At 32.3% G+C, this 22,114-nt stretch overlaps 1 protein-coding gene across 1 annotated transcript; it reads right to left on the bottom strand.

Moving 5' to 3' along the window:
- Nucleotides 1-2,065: 2,065 nt before the first annotated feature.
- LOC118194849 (uncharacterized) lies at nucleotides 2,066-21,952 on the bottom strand. Its single transcript, XM_035366059.2, has 3 exons — nucleotides 21,046-21,952; nucleotides 20,672-20,732; nucleotides 2,066-13,061 (listed from the first exon to the last, which is right to left on the bottom strand). Exons 1-3 carry the CDS (start codon nucleotides 21,085-21,087, stop codon nucleotides 12,850-12,852), a joined length of 315 nt encoding a protein of 104 aa, XP_035221950.1. The 5' UTR covers nucleotides 21,088-21,952; the 3' UTR covers nucleotides 2,066-12,849.
- Nucleotides 21,953-22,114: the final 162 nt, after the last annotated feature.

The following is a 22,114-nucleotide window of genomic DNA, read 5'->3' as shown; positions in this document are numbered from 1 at the left end:
TTTTTTTAACGTTATTTATTAAATATCACGTTCTTTGCACTTAAAGCATAAAATTCAGTTCAATAGTAATGTCGCAAAATAATTTCAAAATGAGTATATCTTTAGAATTTCCGATACAGAGACTCACGCACTGGAGATAAAAATGTTTTTTCTGCACAACGTTGCCATTGCTCGCTTTTAAATCGTTGAGTTTGTTACTCAAAAATTCGTTAAAATTTTACAAAATATGAAAATCGATAATAAAACAAATTCCAAATTTCAAATTTGGTGTTCCACGTGCCCATATTCGAAGGAGGATTACATCATTCAAAATTTGATGGCGCAATGTACCGCTGTTTTATCACAATGCGAGAAATATACATACATTTATGCAGATTTTTCATTATTTAATTTTTTCATATATAACGCAGGACTCTAACATTTGGTGGCAACAGATTGAAAAGGTCATTCACCGTAAAACGAAAACAATAGTCCTTCAGAACAATTGGTTTCCGATTTTAAATTACGTCCAAAGGGGCGTTTTTTTAACATTTTGTGTGTTACCTTTATTTACTAAATATGTTCTTCGCACTTAAACCATAAAATTCAGTTCAAGAGCGATATCGCAAAATAATTTTAAATTGAGCCCATCTTTAGAATTTCCAATACATAGACTTATGCTCTGGAGAAAAAATTTTCTTCTGCACAATGTTGCCATGGTTCGCTTTGAAATCCTAGAGTTTGTTAATCAAAAATTCGTTAAAGTTTTACAAAATATGAAATCGATATTAAAACAAATTCCAATTTGGGCTTCCAGATGCCCATATTCGCAGTAGGATGACGTCATTGAAAATTGGATGGCTCTAGGTATCGTTGTTTGATCACACTGCGAGAAACATAGAAAAACGTATGCAGATTCTTCATTATTTAATTTTTTTCAAATATAATACCGGGCAATAATATTTGGTGGCAATAGTTTGAAAAGTGAAAGGTACATTCAGAGTGATTCGACGCATAATTATAAACCCCGATTAAATTTTATGTACCACATATACTTCACATTATTACAGTGTGATCAACATCCATGGATGACAAAAATTTACCCAAACTTAATTCCTATTTTATACAATTTTTAAAGCATTATAAAAGCATTTAAAGCATTATTATTGCTGTTCTTTAATGGCTATATGATTTTTAAAATACCATAATTGCAAAGTGTTAGATATTTAAGATTAATATTTTACAGAGTCTGTGCAATTAAGAGATCAGCAGCAACTTTATTTAGCAAATGATTAATAACTTTACCTATGCTATCAGTAACGATAAGACATTTTACAAATTTTATTTATTCTATGTACATAAATATGGGTAAAAAGACTCTAAGGGCTATTAGTTTCGAAACAGCATTTTGCACCCTTTCGCTTTCTGCATTGGTTCACTTTTCAAACTGTTGCCGCCAAATATTATCGCCATGTATTATATTTAAGGAAAATAACTAATTAATAATCTGCATGAATGCATGAATATTTCTCGCATTGTGAAGAAATGACTGTACCTAGATCCATTAAATTTTGAATAAGTAGTCTTCCAACCGAACATGGGCACTTGGAAAACTGAATTTTGAATTTGTTTTATTAAATCTGTTTCAACTTTTGTAAAATTTTAATGAATTTTTTATTAACAAACTTGATGATTTCAAAGCGAGCGATGGCAACACTATACGGGAAAAGAAATTTCATCTCCAGTGCACTAGACTGTGTAAGGAAAATTCTAAAAATATACTGTTTTGCTGTTTTTTATTATTTTGTGATACTGCTGTTGAATTGAATTTTATGTCGTTCAAGTGCAAAAAGCATGATATTTAATAAAGGTAACACACAAAACAGTAAAAAACACCCTTTTTGGGCATAATATAATTTTTTTTTCTTAAATCTCTTTTCAACATTTTGCTAAAAAACAAATTTCTTTTTTTTCAGCTATGAAAAAAATTTTTTCTCCTATATAGAAATGAAAGAGAAAGAAATCAGTAACTTGCAGATAATTTTATGCATATTGTAATAAAACTATCAATTAAAGGCAAACCGTCTAAAAATGGCAAGATTTTATTTTAAAAATTTATGCCATACAGTATAACCAATACACTGGCACAAAAGCTGCACAATATCAAATACAACCCAGTTTGCAAACATACAAATACAATTATACAGTGGACTGTTATAAACATATGCACTGTGTTTAATAAAATTGTAAATTTTATCTTACATTTAGAATCAATATCAGCAAACATAGTTAACAATTACTGATTGTCTACAGTTACCATATTTCAAATTTCCATTTGGCAGATTTAAAATAACTTCAAAAATGCAATTAACTTGTATGAAAAATTGTTAAGTGCACTTACAGAAACATGTTGAAATGCAGCAAATTTAAAAAAAATATCAAATTATGATATTTGTAAATAATACAAGTACTAGAATAGTTAAAAATGACTAATACAGATTGTATAATGCAATATATTCGATTAAATGGCCATATATAGACCTCAGAATACTGATCATTAAGCAAATAGCAATATAATTTTACATAACTATAACAATTATTTCAGAGTCATATTTCTTCACATTTGGAAAAATATTTTCGTACTTTTATTTGGATTGCCAATACTTTCAGATTATCACAATATATTAGATTTGCTTATTCAACAGACATCACCCTAATATTTACAATATGTGTAACAGTAACAAAAATATGGCTTACACTCCAACCAATACATGAAAAATTTGCATATTTCAATTATTTTTGTATCAGTTCTTGGCTTAATAGCAAAATGACTAGATAAATCAAAATATGGCTCGTAACAGTTCCTTCTACACATGATATTATCTTTGTTGTAGCAAAGTTTAGTTTCTCTAGACTGGCAACAAAGAAAAAAACATAATTAAAAACAAGTTCGCTTTGATGTTGTAACCCTAACGCCTTCTTTTATTATTGCGAATTAAAATATGCTTAATCCATTCTGGAATTAGCATTTAAGTTATTAAATTATCTCATGTATTATGCCCACGACAGGCTAAGGACATCTGCTAAAAGAAATTTGTTGGTCCCTATAACAAAAATGGTCTCTAGCGTAGAATTGAGTGCCCCTTCGATTAGCAACAAATTTGTTCACTTTTGGAGATGAAACCCCATTTCTGGTTACCGTGAAAGTTTTAACTTTGTTTTAGCTTCCAGATTTTTTTCAAGTTAAAAAAATCGATGTGTACATGGACAAAGTTAAAGCAGTGTGCATTGCCTAGTTTGTGCAATTCTCAGATGTTTCTTTAAGTGAAAATAGATCGAAGTGTACATGGACACCAAAGTTTGTACAATTCTTTGACTTCTTACTTTGGCTTTGCGTAGCAGCCATCTTGAAATTGTGCCTTCCTGATGCCTATCTTGGCGTCAAAAAAGAATTGGAAAAAAAAAAAAAAAAAAAAAAAACAAGCGGCACCCGATTGTAAACTCTTACCCAAAAATGGTACACAGCTTATCATTCTTCAGAAACTATTGGTATACTTAAAACCAAAATTTATCAACTACAGAACTAACCCTTTGCACTTGAGAGGTGATTTTCAGTTACCACTTGATTTGATGCAGTGATTCAAGAGGTGACTCTCGATTTGATGCTGTAACTCAAGAGTTGACTCGATAATCAATCGGTCTGACGCGATAATGCAAGTGGCAATGGTGTTTAGTTTTGGTTTAGGCAATACCGTTTCATGAGTGCATTCAACAACACATGAGAAACTACAACTGCGATTCTTAAATACATTTTTCAGATTATTGTCTTTAGATATACAAGTCTTTGATGTTAGTTCGAACTCAACAATCTTGACAACTGGAATATTATTTTCAAAGTTACAGAGCCCAATTATGCATATAATGCGATGAGGGAATCAGTTCAAGTTCAACTTTTCGCTGATGAAGAACAAAATTATATCTATGCTATTACTTGACGATAGAGATAAAGAAAGCAATGATGAAGTAGCAAGATCAGGGTGTGAAAGAAGGTGAAAAATCTGGGTAATAGATAATGGATGTGAAAGAAACAGTGAAGAGCCAAAAAAGTCAAAATGGAGAACGCGCACACAACCCGAAGAAATATCGCAAAGAATACCGTTTGTATCCGGCAAAAGAGCCGCAGGACCCTATATATCTTAGACATAAAAGACCCATTAGATTTCTGCAAAATATTTTAAATTGACTGTAAGAAATTCTCCAAATATGTGGAAAATTGTCTCGAGTAACTAATTCGCTCCTGCAAAAAAGGCTTCGAGCACGAAGAATTAATACAATTTTTAACAAGTTCAGTGACACTCAGTTAGAAACCAAATATAAAGGAATCTATAAAATAAGTACTTTTATAATAAATCTTTAATAAGTACCTCATATTCAAAAGGATAGTACGTGATAAATTCTTTAATCTTTAAAATATTAAATTTCTAACAGAGGATACCAAAAAAGGAGGGGGAAGCAACCACATGTAATAAATATCACTCTATATTAAATGAGAGCATGACAGCACTAATAAAACAAACTTAAAATGCAGTGTAAGATCTCGCATGTTAAAGAAATTCTACGGAATTTCTGAGTAACATTTTTTTGTTAGCACTACTCTAAAAACAATAACAGTACTCTATAGCAGTGGTCTTAAACTGGCAAAGTACATTACAATATTGTATACAAAATATTATTATTGAAATACATTACAATAATGCATTTCCTGCAGAGACTTCAAAATTTTAGTTATTAGAGTCCGAGGTTATATTATTTTCAATTCAATTAAAAACAAAATCTATAAATAGAGCTAATTAATTTACAACATCATATCATTATATTAGTATCATATATACTAATCACATAAGTTTCAAATTTAGAATAAAATATATGTATGTAAAATTAAAAAAAAAAAAAAAAAAAAAAAAATCAGTAAGAATGTTTCAGATTCTGTTTACTGAAGCAGGTTTTTATTATATAAACACAACTCTAGTATGCTACATATATGAGATCATTTAAACATAAAACTGAAATTAAACCTTTTTTAATCAATCATTTGAGTCAATGAATGAGTCAAATGAAAGTGAGCCAACCCCTCCTCAGCAAGAATGGTTCGGTCCATCATCTGCGGCGCATGCGCGTATCACAGAGACAGCCTTCATTTATGAAAGTGGCGTGAAAGTGTGAGGTTAAAGTTCTTTAAGGCGCTCTTACACTGGATTGAAGACTGTAGCGTGACATAATGGACGCTCCAAAAGAGGAACAGCGTGGTGTGGTCAGGTTTTTGACAGCTGAAGGTGTTTCCCAACATGAAATTAGTCGCCGTATGACTGCTGTGTACGGTGAACATTGCATCGCATTAGCCACTGTGAAGCGTTGGAGCAAACGGTTCAGAGAAGGACGTGAAAGTTGCAAAGACGATCCAAGACCGGGCCAAAGCCACCTTGCAATCACCTCCGACACAATTGCACAGGTTGATGAGCTGATTAGACAAGAACAGAGGATAAGCATCGATGAACTGGCAGAGCGTGCGAACATCAGTCACGGTTCGGTTCACACCATAATTCATGATCATCTCGGTTATCGGCTTTTGTGTGCTCAATGGATGCCCAAGATTTTGAACGACCGCCAGAAGACGGAGAGGTTCGGCGCTGCTTTGACTCATCTCATCCGGTATCAAAATGAGGGTGACAACTACTTGTCTGCAATTGTGACCGGAGACGAATCATGGTGCCACCACTACGAACCTGAAACACGCCGGCAAAGCTTACAGTGGAAACATTTGAATTCACCACCCCCGAAGAAAGCAAAGGTTGTCATTTCCTCGGGAAAGGTGCTATTGACTTTTTTTCGATCGTCAGGGGCCATTACTGATTGAATTTGCTAAACGTGGAGAGACTATCAATAGTTCGCGATATTGTGCAACGCTGGATCGGCTGCGTGTCGCAATCAAGAACAAACGACCTGGAAGATTGACGAATGGTGTGATCTTGCTACACGACAATGCTTGTCCCCACGTCGCTGATGTGGTTAAGACACAACTGGCAAAGTTCAAGTGGGACACGCTGCAACATCCTCCATACAGCCCAGATTTGTCACCATGCGACTTTCACATTTTCGGGAAACTGAAAAAACATCTCTAGGGTACCAGATTCGTGTCGGACGCCGCCGTGAAGGAGTCGGTTACAGACTTTTTGAATCGACAGCCCAAGGAGTTTTATGAGACGGCGATCACGCGGCTCATTTGTCAATGGGATAAATGTCTCAATGTTCATGGAGACTACCTTTAAATAAAGTATTCTGTTTGTCATATATTCACATTGGCTCACTTTCATTTGACTCGCCCTTATATATTGTTACATACACATAATTTTTATCTTAGCAACCTTAAGCTCAAGATCTAAGAAACAAGATTTAGCTTATAATGAATTCTAAACTATATATAAAAAAAAGTTTTATCAATATACAATGTGTCACACATATACATAAAATACAGGTACTTCTGACTACCTGCATCCCCTGTGAAAAAAAACATTCTCAAGACAAAGCAGTATGTTTCTTGAAAATGGTAAACATTCTATTACTGATGTTTCTTACTTTTTAAATTTTATTCTTAGTGGGCCATAATTTTGAAAATGGTTCGTGCCTTTGGCGAAAAGTTAGTCATTATTGAATTTCTGAATGCTTTCTAAAGTCACCAGCAAATTTACAACATTTTAGTGAGAGTGTGACTTTAGCTACAAGATTATAGATTAGTTTTTAAATATATATATTAAGTTGAAATTAAATCTTACTTTTATAACTATAAAAGATATGTTGATTTTAATAGCAAAGAATGCATGGCTAAAAACTTTAAATAATACTCCACAACATTTAAATGAATATCCCACAAGAATATTTAATGTTAAAATTACAAAAATTAACAAAGGTGGGAAAATTCATTTTAAATTTTTAAAAACTGCTTGATTTATAACTAAGTCCTTTTAAAATACAGAAAATTTTATTTCAGATATTTAACAATGGAAACAATTTCCCATTCTGCCTACAAATAATATGAATGCATCTAATGTTAAAATAACCCATATAACGTAACTTAAATCAGAATTTAGTGTCCAGTTTACTGCATAATTTTCAATACAGTTCTCAATTGCTTACTTTAATGAATTTAAACAGTAGTTATAAAAATTTTAATTTTGAAAGGAATTTTATATACATTACAGGTTTATTCTTATAATTACAGTTTACCTCATGATACATAACAGTATAAAGTTTCTAAATTTTTTACTTGCATTTAAAAAATGTTTCATGAATAACTGGTGAAGGGGGAGGAAAAATATATTAATGTTCTTTAAAATGCAAAAGAGAATTCATTACTGCATATACGCTGTCCGTGATTAATAAACACACTTTTTTGTAGGTCTTATATTAAAATATATATTCATTAACCTACATTAATATTTTAATAGAAATGGTTAGCTTACTTAAAATATCACAACAGTTATCATCAATCATAGCTTCTGATCAATGTTTGATATGCATTGAATTGAAATGGTCAGCTTAGTTTAAAATATCACAATTATCATCGATCGTGTGCCAAGTGTTCCAATAATTACTGATCAACGTTTCGTACGCACTGACATCATAGAAGAAATAAAACACCCACTGCAACAAAATCTGTTATAAAATTGGCAGCTGCGATTGCAAAATATGTACTATAATTTCAATAAACCAAAGAACATTCTTAATAGATGCATGTATACGTGCACAATATGCTTTATTGGATTGCATTTACTATTCGATACCATAAAAGATGCATCTGAATAAACTAACTCAAACTTAACTCACTCTATGAGTCACTGACTGTCTAAACATTCATCCAAATTTTCAGCAGCATTGTAAATATTATACACTTACTTTCAGGCACACAAAACTCAGCGATATTATTATGATATGTATATACTCATATGTGATTTTACATGAGTAAATAGTACATCAACAATGATCAAATTTTATACTTTAGGACCAGAACTAGCTCCAAGCATGGGCAAGTTAAGTAGAAAGTGTCAGCTACGTTACTCTCACAAGTATATATTTCAAATTTTTAATATCTTTAATTTATATGGGACGTGAATTAACGATGATTGCTTAGAGGGCCAAAAATGGTGAAGCTGATACTGATTAGCAAGTAAAATGAATATTTTGATGATAATTTTATTCAAATAAAACATCTGAAACAATAATTTTTTTAAGATGAAAATACTTCTGCCTTTTGTCATTTCGACAAATACGTAAAAAAGATTTAGCTGATGCCTGATGTTTATATATATTTAGTATGATAAATTTTAAAAATGTCCCCAAGTAATGCTTGAACATTAAGGGATTAAGATGTATGTTGGTACCTTCTTGTGCAATATATTTTTATTTAGTCAGAATTTAATATCTTGTAATATTAAACACAGGCTATGACACAGTAATTACAGTTGCTTCAAATTACCTTTGCAAACATAAAGCAAATGCAGAAAGATACAGATGGACAAAGTGACTATAATAATAGTAATCATAATAACTGATTTTTTTAATAACTGATTCTTTATTACTGTGGAAAATGTCATCATGGACTGAATACAGACCATGAGCTCCGAGTTGGTCATTACTGATATACAGGGCGTTTCTAAATGAATATCGAGGATTTAACGCTTTGTAGTATTTATTACGTATAACTTAAAACCATAATTAATACATAACATGAAAGAGCAACTCAAACAGTTCTGTTTGTTGGTACACACATGCACCAGAAAGCGCTAGTAGCAAAAATGGCGACTAGTGAACAGAAAGCTTTCTGTGTTCTGCAGTTTGCAAAGACCGAATCTGTAGTAGACTAAATCTGCAACGTGCATTCCCGATTAAGTTCAGATGGGATTCCCAAGTCATAATAACTTCTGTAGATGGTATCATTAGTTTGAAAATACCGGCTGCCTTTGCAAAGGGAAGATAACTGGACGACCAAGGGTTTTCGACTTGATGTGTGCCGTGGGACAAAAGGTGCTCACATTGAACACCTGTAAGCTTTTAGTCTAACTGTTTGAGTTGCTCTTTCCTTTTATGTATTAATTATAATTCTAAGTTTTACGTAATAAATACTACAAAGCATTAAATCCTGATATTCATTTAGAAACACCCTGTATTTAAACAAGTACAGGTACTTGCGTATTATCACAACCACTTTAGTAAAAATCGCCAAAGTTTCAGAATGCACCAAATTCTGGTAACCATGTGCATGGTAATTCTTCAGTTTTAACAAGAAATGCCGCTATTTTCACATACATTCTTTCGTTGTATTCCACGTTTCTGTGGTTTTTATGGATAAAACATGACATTTTTTTGCCTTAAATTTGATTTTAAATCATTTTTTGCATTAAATTTGATTGATTTTTAAATTTGATTTAATCGATTTGATGCCTTAAATTTGATTTAATGCCAGCGGGATTTACCTACAATAGAAGAAAGCACAGTAAAATTTCTGCAGGAATATAGCATTTCACCACAGAATCACTGAAAGGACAATGCTTCAAATGTTTTCAGAGCGATCACCTCAAAATTTCCACCAGAAAAAAACAAACCCATTTGTAAGTACGTTCATTGATTTTTTTTTTTTTTTTTTTGTAAGATAAATGCACAGTTGATATATAAAATATGTATGCAGTAATATGCATGTAACAAATATTTTGTTTTACAACAAAAAGTCCTTGTTCTGTTTCTCTTATAAATTCATCAAACTGTGCTAAGGTGTATGCTAATATCCAAGTACCCAATAAATTATTCACATACTATACTTTATTTTCATTATGGATATATACTTGCTAATTTTTATTTGTGTATAAAAGCAAAGTCAGAAACATTTGAAGATAGTTTCTTTAAACGTCTACCTTGTCTATAAAACAGATATTCAGTTTAAAACCTACCTTCTACTTTTTTTTTTGGGGGGGGGGCATGTGATTAATTATTTTTAATTAAATATTCTATTTAAAACAGCACACAGACTAGATTTACTTAGGACACAGAAACAAGACTTCCTTATGATTATTTTCAGACAAGGTTCCTTATGATTATTTTCAAACTCAGTGCTTAAAGTATGCTTCAGAACTATACATTATTTTGTAATGAATAAAATTTATTTAACAAGATGTTTTTAAAAATAAATGATAGAATCCATATTTAAAATTAAATTACCGGTACAGTGATATTTTTATAACGAATGCAGATTTTTTGGTCAGATTACTTTTTTTTTAAAATAAAAACAATAAATGCACTGGCAACAAAATGTTGCTCAATGTTATCATTGAAATCAAGTTGAGCAAACATTGTTCACATGCAGAACTAAAAAATTTTCTTAAATATCAAATATTTTTAAAATATCCCAAAGGCACTTTCTCTCTCAACTGAAATTGATTATGCATTTAATTGAACTCATTAGAGCCTTGCATTGATTCACAATCAAACAATAACCTTGAAAGCCTGTTAAGCTTTAAAGATCAATTAGATAGTGTACACATACTAATAAAGCACATTATCTTAAAAGATGAATTCCAAAATACTATGTTAAACTTGTTTAACAAACATCTGAAAAAGCTCAGATTCACATTAAGTTGCTTATTCAGCAGAAGTCACCATCTACAGTAAAATGATCAAATTTCAGAACATGTTTCACAAATTACATAAAAAATGATAGAAAATAAAAATAATTTTCTCAAAATTTTGTCAAAATATAAATGCTAGTTACACACATGCACACACAATGTGTATGTATATATTGGTCTTTGTGAAAAATTTCTTACTTTACTTCTTTATGTATATATATATATATATATATATATATATATATATATATATATATATATATATTATTATTATTATTATTATTAATACAATTTAAACTTTTTACATAGATAGGCTTCTTAATACCAGTTACACAGCATTAATTTATACAGTATTTATCACCTCAATTTGCATAATAATGCCATTTACTTTTAAAGAAAAAAATAATCTCAAGGATATAAGCTATAACAAGGAAACAAAATAGTTTAGATCGTAGGGTAATAAGGGAACAAAATATTTTAGAATGTAGGGTAATATATAGACAACAAGAAACAAATCTGAACACAAAACAATGTAACTTAAATAGTTACATTCATATGAATATAATTCAAATATATGCAACAGACAGAATGTTCAGTAACAGAATAACTTAATATTAGAAACAATACAAATATAATAAGATATTTAAATCCAATAATATTCATTATTTTACACAATAATAGTTCTTAACACTGACATCAAAAGTGCTGTCATTTTAATACTAGCATTTCCTATGCATATCGAAAAGAACATTAAAGCTATTTCTCATGCTTTGAATTGTACTAAAAATAAGCTTAATCTGAAGTAAAATATATTGTTAAGAATTTTGTACACAGATGGAAGATTTTAGTGCAGTTATATGTGAAATCGTATTTTTCTGCATAACGTAACATAAAAAAATCTAGACAGTACAAGCTATGCCGGAAAACTTGGTAATTTGACAAGATATCATCAAGCTGGCAACGGTTTGCTGCCAAATTTGGCAAATAACCAAATTGTCATTGAATAAATGCAATCGATCACTATATTAGGTGTAATTTCAATTAATAATAGCCTTCCAGTAATTTAAAGAAGCAGAAAGTACTAGAAATATCTTGGTGGCCAGGTGAAAACTATATAAGGCTGGAGACAGCATCTCTTCTCATTAGTTGTTGCTGTTAACTGTTATCCCAGCACGAGTTCCGGGTACTGTTTCCAGTTTAGCTTCAGTCTTTAGCCGCGCTTTACATTGTGTTGTATTTAATGTTCATAGTAGTGTGAAGTGCAACTATTGATCATACTCTGTGATATGCTGATGAGTTGCATGACTATTTTTTCCGGAAAGTTCCAGATTCCTGAAGTGTTTCGTTCAATAAAATAAATTTTATCAACCTATCATCAGAGCTGTGTGAATTCAATCTGTTATGAACCTGTACGCACGCAACAATATTTTTACAACTCTACAATTATGACTTAGCTTTAATTAGACAAAAAACAACTTAACTAGCTCTTTATTTTGAGATGTCCTTCTTAAGCTAAAAATTTTAGATATGAAAACTTTATGAACAGCGTGACACGGAAAATTATTATTCAAATACAAGCTCTTGCTCAATGAATAAAAACACACAACATTAAAACAAAGCAAAAACTTGATATTTGAACTTCGCAGTTGTGCTCAATTTCTTGATGCCTCATATAAAAAAAGAAAAAAATATGAATTGCCTGACGAATCCTCTCTTTTTTTTTGAATGCATGTTTTAATAGATGAACTTTGTTTAAACATGCATCTATCTATTTAACCATATTAGATTCTACATAAAGATAGTTAATACCTTTGCAAATTCTTAATAAAAATAATTATACTTTTTCTTAACCTGAACCCATACTAGTTAAAAAGAAAGTCTGAAATATCAAAACAAATTTACATAAAAACACAGCATAACACTATGACCTAAATAGCAGGTACTCTTAAAAAATGAGATGATTTATAACATTTGGGCCATATATAGCATTTAACTCAAAAGAAATTACTACAAAAATAAATGCATAAAAACATTTATACTTGAAAAAGTCTATAAAAGATATGCCCTTTTAAGCACACAATACAATACACAAGAAAAATGTAAATACTGGCTGATAAAAGAAGTTAATGCACACTGATACAGCAAACATCTAATTTCTTGATTCAGAGTGCAAAGACTAGGGAAAAGAACATACATATCATTCCTTTTTGGGTTTTGGCATTGCTGATGGCACAACTTTAGATACCACAGTTTGTGTTGCTGAAACTACTCCAGTGCCAACAGTGTAAGTTGTTGAAGCAGCCCATTTCACGCTTCCGACACCTAATCCGACAGCTCCGGAGCCAATGTTGTATAACTGGGATGACATTCGCCATATTAATCCCGGTTGCACTTCTTCAGGTGCGTTATCTAGACAGAAGGGAAAATTATATATATCTAAAACAAACAGGAAATATATGTGTATTCATTTTGTAGAGACATTAGGTATTTTGAAGAAGACATGAAAAATGTGCAATGCCCTCGCTGGGACTCAAGCCTGGACCTCTCAAATACGCGTCGAGTGTGCTAACTGTTACACTACGAAGGTAACCAGAAATGAGGGAGAAAATAAGAGTGTGCTATTGTTGCACCACAAAGGCAAGCAGAAGTGAAGGAGAAAATACCTTACATACTTCCCCTTTTAAAGAGCAACAGGGGATTAGGGAACTCAATTGCCAAATCCTGAAGGTGAAGAGTTATCACCACCTTTTAGTTCAGGCACCACTGTCCGTCATTAGGTTCAACAGTCAGGAGGATATTTTTGATTTTTACTTTTGTGAATTTATGTGGCGATGGCAGTATACAGAATCTAGTCCAAATAATTTTAAAAAGTTTTTGGATGCTGTTAAGGAATTCTGTATGCGACACACTGAGGACACATACATTTCTAAATAAGGCAAGTCGATATTTTCTTTTTGTACTGTGCAGATTAGATAACATGTATTTCCATTTTTATTTCCTTGTTTTATTTTGATTTAAAATGCAGTTTATCGAGATTATAATGTTTTATATTTTTATTATGTTTTGGACATTATTTTACTTAAAAGGGTGTTGCATGTAAACAAGAATGGCGAAAAAAAAGTCGGCAATTTTCGTACATTGAAATACATTTTCCCCCAGAATAGCAATTAGAAAAAATTAAGAACACTCTTTGTAAAAGTACAGATATTTATTATGAAGAAGTAAATAAATGAACTTCAGCAAATGAAGTAAAACTAAAACTGTACATTTTCAGGTTCATTTTCTTAATACGATATGACAAAATTTATTCCAGTAACAGTTCAAATATTTTATTCTTTACCAAAATCTTTTTAAACAAACGCTTATCTAAGATAATAACAAAAATAAATATCAAACATCAAGTGCTAAATTCTTTCCAAAAAGATTGTGGCACTCAAAAGTATAACGGTGGCACATGACAAATGGAATTCTGACACTGCATTATTTTTTTAATAAATGCTTCAATTGGATATTAATAAAAATAATTTTTCCCAAGTTCTGACTTAGACTTAATAGATTAGGTTATGATTCGGAAAACTCGAATGCCTAAAAAAGAGCACAGATACGATTTTTAAATTGTACCCCTTTAAGATTTACTCTACAGTCCCCCTTAACAAATCGCCTCTTTTTTTACACCAACATCGGCACCAATTTTAAGATGGTGTCGATCCTTCCACCCATTACAAAAAACCACAACAAGATGTCAAAGACTTACACAAACTCGGTGTCCATGTACACATCGACCTATTTTAACTTAAAAAAAAAAAAAAAAAAAAATCAGTGAAATGCACAAACTAGGCATTGTGCACTGCCTTAACTTTGTTCATGTACACATCGACCTATTTTCACTTAAACAAAATCAGGAAGATAAAACAAAATTAAAACTATCATGTTAGCCAGAAAAAAATTGCCACTTTCTTAACATACAGAGATGAACAAATAACCAAAAATACACAAACAGAGAGTAATAAATAACCAAAAATACATATTTCCTAACATAAAAACATTAAACAACAAATTCTAATACACAGAGACGAATAAATAAATGAAACGTCAATTTTTTAACATAACTTTTTTTCATGTGCATAAGTTCATGCTTCCCACCACCATCTCCTTCATCCTCCACATAAGCAATTCAATTAAATTTCTGGTTGCTTCAGCTCATCCGTTGTTAATCAACATTCATCCTCTTACCCATCTTGGACATACTCAAATGATGATACCCACAGCAAAATAACAGCAAGTTCAAAATCCAAGACCATACCACGTACGTGCAAGCAAACACAACAACTGAAAACCAAACCCGGGTCTTGCACTCAAATAACGAAAATCTACTGACCTGAAATCCGTGTTGCCTCTCAAAATATAAACAATTAGTTTATAGGTTCCAGAAAACACAACAGAGTACAAAATATCGAAGAAAAATACTTACGGGATAATGACGTCATAATTACTGAATAATAATAAATCATAATGGAAATACCAAATTATTGACATCATGATAAGTTTTTCCCCCTCCAATCTGCATCAAGGTAAAAAAGCAGACGATTAACTCACCTCTTCTTTCAAGTTCACGCTTCACGTTGTTGTACTTTCTGAGCTTTGTTATTTCACGAGATTGTTTAGTGATGTCGTTTTTTTTTTATACAGATATTTTGTGGATAAATTAAGAATATTTTAAATTTCAGTGCTTTTTAACACAATGACAGATAAGAAATGCACTCGTGATTTTACTGCTTGCAACGTTGAAAACGTAAACACGTTGCATTGACGGTAATGAAAAAAGTGGAAATTCTGCTAAAGATGGAGGCAGGTGCTTGGTTTATAGCAGAATTGTATGGAATTGCCACATGGACTGTGTATGATATATGAAATGATAAAGAAAAGCTGTTGAAATTTTACAGCATCAGTGATTCTAACACCGGAAATCTTTACATGAGGCGAAATCGGCAAACCTCAATGCTGTCTTGTACGAGCGGTTTATGGCAGCGGAGGAGTGATGGCGTACCTATTTCAGGACTACACCTGAAAGAAAAAGGGAAGCAGATTCATGCTGATTTAAAAATAGGACCCTAATGTAAATGAACAATATAATATAATCAGTTTATATATATAATAATAATTTAATGCATATAATTAATTATTGTATTAATTTATATATTAATTTAATTATAACTTATTTCCTAAACAATATTGATTAATTGACTATATTTAATTAAATGTATTTAATACGCCTTACTTATTTTGCACTTCTAGTCTGAATATTATCTTTTCTGTCCTGAAATCCGCACAACCTCTGGTCCCAAGTGTTACAAATTTCTGAACTTCTACTGTATTACAAAAAATAGCCAAAATCTAAATTTATCACAACACATTTGGCAATAATCGCAGAAATAGCCCCTTTTTAATGACAAAAACTAAAAATCTAACACAATTTTCACCAAGGGTAGTTTCGTCAACATTAGGATTACCGAAAAACCTATTTCATGCGGCGGACTTCCAATTTCACAAACAACCAATACCACTTGGCGATAGAAACCAAAGAGTACTGTCCAGTAAAAATCAACCAATACTTTTTCTCAAGTTCTGACTTATGTCTAATAGATTAGGTTACGATTCAGAAAACTCGAATGCCTAAAAAAGCGCATAGATACGATTTTTAAATTGTACACATTTTTTTCAAGATTTGTGGATCCTTGAGGACTGAATGTCTTGTCTCTAATACCAGATTAACACATTAATTAAAAAAATATCTTTGATCTGAAATTTGCCACCGGTTAAAAACCCATATTAGTGTAGATCATATCACTATTCAACCAAACACTCACACTAGAAAGAGGTTTGAATTCCAGAATCAGGGCAAAGCGAGCTTAAGGAATGGGATGGGGCATAAATATGAAAATACAAAAGCAGATTTATTTCTCTGTAATTGAAAAAATAGCTCTATGCAGAGCAGCAGTTTGGGCAAACCCAACGTCTTCCCATAAAGTGAGAAAATTCCAAACAATTCAACGACCTTCTCAATTACACTAGAGGATATAGGACAACATCGATTGCTGCATTGTGCCAGACTGCTAAAATTTCTTCTCTCTTCATAGCAGCAGAAAGAGAGTACATAAAAGGAGCTGTACCACACTTAAGAAAGAATTGCACCCATAACTGGAATGTGGAAAGAGATGTGCGCTAAAAGTATATCTCAGCAGCCAGTCGACAGAAGAGAAAAAATGTCGACTAAATATAGAAAATAGTGTTTTCCAAGCAGAAGCAATCAAAATATTAGAAGCCATCAAATACGGTATTCACCACTCCTTTAAAACCTCCTATCTTTTTATAGATAGCTTATCCATCATGCACGCAATAGCCTCTCCAATGGATGGGATCTCCAATAATCCAGGAAATCCTCAACACTGGCTCTAACACAACCAAAGAGCATTTCACAATATCATGGATCAAAGCACACATTGGCAGCAAAGGAGATGAGGAAGTGGATGCCCTAGCAAAAAAAGCAGCTAAAGGTATAAATGCAACGAAACTAACCATTCCATGGCGAAGCTCCCACCTCAAGATGCAACTCAAACATACTTTTAAAAAAGCATGGCAACACTGGTGGGATTCTGCTGAATAGGGCAAGTGACATAGGACACGAGCACTGTCCCTCTACCATAGTCGTTAATTGGTATAGCACCACGTCCCCCTTGTCTAGAGCACCCCAAGATGAGGAAGGATGAGGGGCCACACAACCCCACCCCTCACACAAGTCACAGGTGTACGTATGACCTATATCCAAGAATATCACGGGTCACAGCCCTTTCTCCACATATTTCTACAAGAGAATCTCACACATTCAGATCTAAGCATTTGTGGGGAGAGGGGTGATCCAGAACATTACCTATTCACACACATCATAAGAACAAGTCTGCACCTGAGAAGACCAAGACTAAAACAAGATGTGAATCCGTATGTAAAATGTGCAATCAGTAATAGCAATATGCAAATTTGCATAAGCCAAATAATGGATACTCTGGCACCAAGGGATCAAGAACTCAGCAAGACAGAATGATCCGACTCAAATCATCGTGCAAAGAAAAGCCCCCAATGATTCTTGCTTGAATTTCTAGCTGAAAACGGTCCCAACAAATAATGAAAGTATTTCAAATTACGTCCAGTCTCCATATAAATGGTGTGAAGCACCTATGTACACCAGCAAATCAACGAATCAATATGAGTAAATCATAAATGCTCCAAAAATTAAAAGTGCTCAACAATAACCAACGGGTGTAAAGGAACTAAGTACATGAATCGTACCTATAAGTGATGAATGGCAAGAATGATGAACATGCAATTAAGTACTCCACCAGACAAAATAAATCTGGGCTTATGGAATGGACAATTGGTGACCCTGCCAGCAGTAGCAGAGCCTGCAATGTCAGTTGCACCAGACAACAGCAGCACCTTGCCACCAGAATCCCATGCACGTTTACTTCAACTAAAACGTATACCAAATTCCTACAAACATAAAATTCACAAAATAACTATCATTTAATTAAAATATCACTAAACCATGTACACATCGACTTATTTTTACTTAAAAAAAAAAAATCCCAGAATTGCACAAAAATGGCATTGCGCACACTCTTCACCATATCCATGTACACTCCTTTTTTCTCATAAATTAGAAAAATTTCACGAAAATGCATGACAATTTTCTGAATCTTTAAACCCGTTAAAAAGAACATATATGAAATTACCTAATAACAAATAAGTATATACCCTTTCCAAATATGAACATTTCCACGTATAAAATAAATAAAATATCCAAAAACTTTTACCTCTAAATCATCTATTATATTATAAACGTCACCAACGAATTCATACCGCAAGCATTACAAATACTTAGTGTCAAATATTTAAATTATTTCCATGCACGTTTACTTCAACTAAAACGTATACCAAATTCCTACAAACATAAAATTCACAAAATAACTATCATTTAATTAAAATATCACTAAACCATGTACACGTCGACTTATTTTTACTTAAAAAAAATCCCAGAATTGCACAAAAATGGCATTGCGCACACTCTTCACTATACCCATGTACACTGCTTTTTTCTCATAAATTAGAAAAATTTCACGAAAAGGCATAACAATTTCTGAATCTCTAAACCCAGTAAAAAGAACATATATGAAATTACCTGATCGCGAAAAAAGTATATACCCTTTCCAAATATGAACATTTCCCCATATAAAATAAATAAAATATCCAAAAACTTTTACCTCTACATTATCTATTATATTACAAACGTCACTAACTAATTCATACCGCAAACATTACAAATGGTTACAAATACTTAGTGTCAAATATTTAAATTATTTCCATGCACGTTTACGCAAATTACTTTACTTCCACCTTACATTTAGAACAATGCATAAAAATAATATCCTCAAATAATTAAAAATACTAACTTACCTATTCTTCTTCACAATCTTGATTACGTGTCCGATAAACTTTTCTTATTTCTGTTTCAGGATCTTTAAAATCATACTTATAGTTAGTTCACAGCAAGGTACCAGGTAAAATAAATAACTTAATAAAACATCTTTACTTCTATCTCGCACAACCTTAAAGAAACACTTATTATTACCCCTTTCAATCTCACTAAATACCCATTTCGAATTCACTTTAGTTAGGGCCATGGGATCCAAAAATTAACGAACACTGTTTCACACAACACAGAATAAAGCCAAATACAAAATTTCCAGATTTTTTCCCGATTTACCCCCTTTTACGATTAAAAAACCGTAATTCGTCCATTAATATCACATGACATATCCCATTTCCCTCACACAAAATAATGCGTAATCGGAACTGAGTACTGCTCACATTATTACCAAAGTCCCAGGTAGTAACCTTTATCGCCTCCAAAATGTCGCCAAACTACCAGTTACCATATTCTAAAGATCAGCCTCAACGATCTTATACAGTGTAATAAGCTATACATTTATACAGCGAAAACCTGAACAAGAGGCCAAAACTTTAGGGGGTGAGATAGAAGGCAATATCAGCAATATTCGTCATAGAATGTAAGATCGGAACTCAAACGGCAAGCCACTAGGTCGCACTGTAAATAAATGGCATAAAATTGTTCAGTCCTCTGACCCCTACATTTTCTACTGTGGACTGCCAACAGGATTGCTGGTTATACGAACCGCATAATTTCCAGGGCGATGGATTGGTAAAGGTGGCCTCCATAGCTTGGCCGCCAAGATCACCGGATCTCTCCTGTTTGGATTTTCCCCGTGGGCCTAATCTACGAGTGCCCCATTGAAATCAATACGGATGTTGTTGCCGGAATCACCGTTTTTGCCGGCGATATTCGGGAAATGCCTGGTGTATTCGCAAATGTGCGTCAGTCCCCCTCCCGCAGGTGTGAAGTCTGCATTACAGCTGGCCAAAGGTCTTTTGAGCAATTCTATAAGCATGTTCTGTTAATAAAATATTTCCTGAAGTATCTCCTTTCATTCTTGTGTTAATTCTTTAAAGATGACAGTGGAAAATTAGCCTGTAATTTCTCACCGCTTGCTTTCCAACCATACATTATATGACAATTATTGCCATCACCCCCTAAAGTTTTGCCTTCTTGTTCAGATTCACCCTATATAGTTGCCTACATATGAGCCAATACAGCATATACAAGCTATTTTTGTAGGAAAAACTGCAATACAATACTATAATGTAAAATGTTGTCTGACTTGTAAAAAGCTTTACTACATTAAAAATTAACGCCAAATTTTCAGTTGGATAGAAACCAAAAATATAAAATAGATACTTTAGTATGCAAGATTATGTTCTTTAAAATGTACTGTCAATGAAAATCAACTCTCTCTATATATATATCACAGACACCTACATACAAAATCTCATATATATAACATACTGATGAAATATTTAGATATGTAACACACAGATGAAATATTTACCTGACGAAGAACCACTTTTATCCCTATCTGGTGAGCTATCTTTTCCATCCTCGATTTCAGACTGTAAAAAGTTTTTTTTTTTTTTTTTTACTATAAAATATCTATAACAATACAGAAAAGGACACACACACAAAGTTTAAGAAACAGATGGCAAAGTTTTATTAATTACAACTTGATAGAAAACAAAGCTGTAACGTCTACAAATACTTCACAAAAAGTGTTTCATATGACAGTTTTCATATTATAGAACAGATATTTCATTTATGCCAAATTTTGTGGGAAAAAAATTATAATACAGAACTTTAACGTTATCAATCTTTCAGACTCATTAAATTTTGAGTAAACATACAACACACTTTGTTAATATTGCTTACTTTTTTCAGGCAAGAAATGATGGGCTGAAGAACTTTCGCCATAGCTATCAAAACTTTCACTTAAAAGGAAAATTTATGCAAAAGTTACCCGAAGTGCATCACATATATTTCCTAAACAGAATATCAAAAACTCTGCGATATTCTACTTGATACTTGTAGCAAGAGTCCAAAGCGCAGTTTCTCAGAAAATATTTCATACGTGGTCAACTAAACGTAAACAATTGCTGAGTTGGCACGCTTTTATCATATATCGCCAATTGCTGACTATGGGCAAAACTAAATTTGGCGATCATTAATTATATGAAATGATGCAAAACATCGTAACCGTTTTAAATTAAATTCATATTTATTATCTATTTGATAAAGAAACCAAAAAAGTCATTTTCCAAATATAAATATGAAACATCTAGTAAAAATGTTTACATTTCCTCCTGGCAATAAAAAATAGTGAAAAACCTTCTTTGCTGCCAATTTCGGCGATAACTTTATGATTTCAGTCTGTTTCCAGAAAGTTCAGCTGTGTCGATTTCTGGAGATAAAAACTCTCGAGACAAAACAGCTGGCAACCTCGTGGTGATGTTCTCAGAGTTCAAAGAAACAAAGACTTCTAGTATCGTTTTAAAATAAGTGGTTTAATTTTACATCTTGATTTAAGTTTGCTCGAAGTGTCGCTTTTGCTGTTAGGTGAGACGGACTTTTCGCGCGCACAGTTATCTGTCTGTCGAATAGTTAAATAGTGCTAAGCTTTTCACACGAACGGACAGAATACGAAACTGAAAATGAGGTCACGGGATTTATAAAAATAAATTTCGAGAAAATTTGTAGAATTTGATGAATAAGTTCTAATATAAGACAACACTGCTTCAGAAAAATAAGACAAACAATAACATAAATATAATATATATAGTTCATCCGTGGATGAACTGTTTGTTATAATTAAATACTTTAGAATGGTTTATCAGCTAATTTTGGATATAGAAATGCAGTGTTTTCAAGTGGAAGAAGTTGCAGTGGAAAATTAATTTAATTAACTATTTATACATTAGATCTTAATGCCTCCAGCCACCTG

The sequence above is a fragment of the Stegodyphus dumicola genome, chromosome 2 (assembly GCF_044657685.1).
Source record: "Stegodyphus dumicola isolate Sdum_Otavi_A_Nest chromosome 2, ASM4465768v1".
NCBI classification, from domain to species: domain Eukaryota; kingdom Metazoa; phylum Arthropoda; class Arachnida; order Araneae; family Eresidae; genus Stegodyphus; species Stegodyphus dumicola.
This window is presented reverse-complemented; position numbering and strand designations above follow the sequence as displayed.

Coding starts and splice junctions, on each gene's coding strand:
- LOC118194849 (XM_035366059.2), bottom strand. CDS start 21,087: ATGGCGAAAGTTCTTCAGCCCATCATTTCTTGCCTGAAAAAA. Junction 20,733..21,045: donor TCATTTCTTGCCTGAAAAAA/GTAAGCAATATT, acceptor AACTTTTTACAG/TCTGAAATCGAGGATGGAAA. Junction 13,062..20,671: donor TAAAAGTGGTTCTTCGTCAG/GTAAATATTTCA, acceptor CCTTCTGTCTAG/ATAACGCACCTGAAGAAGTG.